Source organism: Myotis davidii, unplaced genomic scaffold (assembly GCF_000327345.1).
Source record: "Myotis davidii unplaced genomic scaffold, ASM32734v1 scaffold251, whole genome shotgun sequence".
Taxonomy (NCBI): domain Eukaryota; kingdom Metazoa; phylum Chordata; class Mammalia; order Chiroptera; family Vespertilionidae; genus Myotis; species Myotis davidii.
In genome coordinates this window covers 1-3847 of record NW_006282378.1, presented here as the reverse complement: position 1 = coordinate 3847, position 3847 = coordinate 1, and the positions used below count along the sequence as shown (strand labels likewise).

At 47.2% G+C, this 3847-nt stretch overlaps 1 protein-coding gene across 1 annotated transcript in view; it reads left to right on the top strand.

Annotated features, from left to right (window-relative positions):
- The window catches only part of SLAMF7 (SLAM family member 7), a gene marked incomplete at its 3' end in the record, with an annotated part of 14033 nt that extends 10225 nt beyond the window's left edge, over nt 1-3808 (top strand). The window contains exons 2-4 of the mRNA XM_006752841.2: nt 590-922; nt 3212-3484; nt 3701-3808. Coding sequence (XP_006752904.2) covers nt 590-922; nt 3212-3484; nt 3701-3808 — 714 coding nt within the window. The remainder of the gene's footprint in view (nt 1-589; nt 923-3211; nt 3485-3700) is intronic.
- Nucleotides 3809-3847: the final 39 nt, after the last annotated feature.

Below are 3847 nucleotides of genomic sequence, written 5' to 3'. Positions count from 1 at the left end.
CCTTCAGGTTCTCTTACTCTCAAGTACTGGGAGAGCAGCTGATGCTTAAGGGAAGGTCACCAAAAGACATAAAAGGGAAATTGGGATTCTCAATTGCACTCTACCATAAGAGAGAAAGGTAACTAGTCCTCAGATTTCTAAGCTATCCCTATCACGAGGCACTTACAGCTGATCTCCCACTGTTTTGATCTATGCTTGAAAACCTCTGCCCCGTGTCAGGAAGACTCTCCTTCCTCACCTGCATCTAGTTCGGCTCTCCCAGGAGCAGTGGGCAGGGACTTGGTCTTTAACCTCCCAGCTCTCCTCCTCCAGGAGCGTGTCAGAGGTGGAGCGGGGTCTTGTGTTCTGCCTCAGAGCTTTGTCTCCAGCCAGAGGCCTCTGGGAATGGGGTGGTTCACCGGAGCCACTCCTTTCAGGAAGAGTTCTGACCTCAATGCCTTCATATGAATGAGGTTCCAAAAGGTTCCCCAGGGGCCGGGTGGGTTGGATGGAGCGACTTTCTTGGGACCTTTCTAGAGCCCAAAGGGGCTGAGTAATTGGTGGAAAGAGCAGGGACTCACATCTATTTTATGGTTCTCTGTGTCTGCAGGGCCCACAGCCTCTGGAGCCCAGCAGGAGCTGGTGGGTGCCATCGGTGGATCTGTGACTTTCCCTCTGACACACTCACTAGATCGGATTGACAGCATTATCTGGTTCTTTGGAAGTACTACTCTTATCACCATACAGCCAACAATGACAAACAAACCAGACACTGTCATAGTGACTAAAAATCATAACAAGGGAAGGTTAGGCTTCTCGCACGGGAACTACTCCCTGAAGCTCAGCAAACTGAGTAAGAATGACTCAGGTGCCTACTCTGTCCAAATACACAGCCCGTCCCTCCAGGAGCCCTTCGTCCAGGAGTATGGGCTGCGTGTCTATGGTGAGTACAATGCCTGCCCTGGTAAAGTGGTAAACTCCCTGATATTGGAGATGTTTAAGCAAAGGCGGGATAAACACTTGGCAAGAATGTGGAAGATGGAACTCCTGCGATGGCTGAAGTGATGCAGCTTACCCCTGAGGTCCCCTTCTACTCAGAGATTCTGTAAGAGGCAGTGTGGTGCAACAGGTGGGTGAAATGGGAAGTGCAATCACACAGGTCAGATGCTGGCTTCTCTGTTTACTAGCTGCATGGTCTTAGCCAAGTTACTTACTCTCTCTGAAACTTAGTTTCCGTAATTGTAATGGGGAGGAAAGTGATGCCTGTTGTAGAAAGATTATCAGGTATAAACATCAATCACACCTTTCTCTACATTCCAATCAATTGAGAAATAGACACAAGAATTGAAAGAATGATAAAAATAGCTTTATTTTGCCTTGTGTAGGTGGCTCAACTGGTTGGGCATCTTCACTCACACTGAAAGATTGTAGGTTTGATTCCCAGTCAGGACTCATACCTAGATTAGGAGTTTGATCCCAGGTGGGAGCAAGTACTTGAGGCAACCAATTGATGTTTCTCTATCTCTATCTATCTCTATCTCTATCTCTCTATCTCTCTTTTTCTTCCCTTCCTCTCTCTCTAAAAATCAATAAAAACATATCCTTGGGAGACAATTATAAAAAATAATGTTAAAAAAAGCTTTATTTTTTCTTTTAAAGCAATCTAGGAGAAATATTTTTTCCCAAGTCTAGACCTTGGAGCCTATTCAAGAAAGATGGATTTACAAAACAATTATTCAACCAGCTAGCTACAAGAATAGCTGCCTCACTCACTGAGATGCACTATCACAGACACCAGGCGATGGCCCTCCAGGTTTGTTTGTAGGACGTAGGCCAGTGGTCTGCAAAGCGCGGCTCGCGAGCCACATGCGGCTCTTTGGTCCCTTGAGTGTGGCTTTTCCACAAAATACCATGTGCGGGCGAGCACGTACAGTGCGATTGAAACTTACTGGCCCATGAGCAGAAGTCGGTTTTTGGCCTGGGCTAGTCTATTTTGAAGAAGTGGCGTTAGAAGAAGTGGGGGTACGTTCGCTGAGGTCGACCCCTCAGATTGAGGACGTTTGTAGCAACGGCCAGATTAGGAGTGCCGTAATTAAGTTAATAACAATGTACCTACCTATATAGTTTAAGTTTTAAAAATGTGGCTCTAAAAAGAAATTTCAATCATTGCACTGTTGATATTTGGCTCTGTTGACTAATGAGTTTGCCGACCACTGAGCTAGGGAAGGGTGGAAAAGGCAAAACCCATTTAGCAACAATCTTCAAAGTTCAACCACAAGTACAGAAATGCAGATGATAGAAGTCAGACTCTTACCATCTGAGCAATGAACCCATTGCTCATCCTCTGTGAGAGAGGAGTGAGCACTGAGTAGGGAGGGGCCCCAGAAGTGTTGTTCATCCAGAAGAGTTCAGGGAAAGTCTCTTCAAGGAAGCCTAAGGACAAAGAAATGGAGAGCCTCTAAAAACGATAAAATTAGCTAACACCTAAAATACATTGAACACAATGCTTGCCATATGGCTGGGCTTAGTAACTGGCAGCTGCATTCTTGTGGACTTGTTATTATTTACTCGAGGCTGGGTGCATGAAATTCATGCACAGGGGAGGGGAGGGTCCCTCAGCCCGGCCTGCACCCTCTTGCAATCGGGGACACTTTGCAGGATGTCCGACTGCCAGTTTAGGCCCAAGCGCAATCTGGGACCACTGTTTCCTAGCTGCTAGTGTGCCTGCCTGCCTGCCTCATCACCCCTAGCTACTCGCGTGCCTACCCGATCACCCCTAACCACTCGCCTGCCTGCCTGATCACCCCTAACCACTTGCCAGCCTGCCTGATCACCCCTAACCACTCTGCTTGCCTTCCTGATCACCCCTAACTGCTCACCTGCTTGATCATCCCTAACTGCCTCTGAATCGGCCCCCGCCACCATGGCTTCCTCCAGAAGGACATACGGAATGACGTCTGGAAGGTTGTTTGACTGTCCAGTCTAATTAGCATATTATGCTTTTATTATTGTAGATCTTATTATTGTTTTTGTTGTTGCTGTATAGCTGTGGACAAGCAGACCTAGATAGTTCTCTTTTCCAGATAAGAATGAGAATTCTGCTCTCAATTGCCACTTCTGCTCCACTCTGCAGCACCTCAAAGAGGTTCAGGTCCAGGACTTATAGAATAATTTAGAAAAGGAGTGCTATAGGCATAGTTGCCACCCTTGGTTGTCCATTTCTCTTTTATAGAGCACCTATCAAAGCCCAAAATCACCTTGGGTCTGAAGAGGAATAAAAATGGCACCTGTGTGACCAATCTGACATGCTTCCTGGAACGGGGAGGAGAGGATGTGACTTACAGCTGGAAGACCCTGGGGAAGACCTCCAATGAGTCCCATAATGATTCTGTCCTCCCCATAACCTGGACGCTGAGGGAAAAGGACATGACCTTCATCTGCATGGCCAGGAACCCCATTAGCAGCAACTCTTCAAACCCCATCTTTGTCCGGAAGCTCTGTGAAGGTGACTGTCCCTCCCCTTTCTCTAGAAGCCTACAGTCTCGGGAGCAATGCCTTCTTTAGCTCCTGGTCCCCATGGGAATGGGCCCTGTGTAAAAACTGGAGGCCCCTGGGAAGTCACCAGACTGGGAGAAAAGTAGCAGTTGCTCTAAAAGTTGGGTCATTTTCCTTAGCTAACTCTGCTTCCTTCCCTGTGTCTCCACCCATTCTCTCTTTAAAGGGATTGCTGGTGACCTAGGTTCCACCATGGGCCTGTGGATTTCCATGCTGCTCATTGTCCTTGTACTGGTGTTAATTATTTTGACTGTGTGGAAACAGACAAAGAAAGGTAGAGCATGTACCATTTTTGTCTCCGCTCTCATTCATG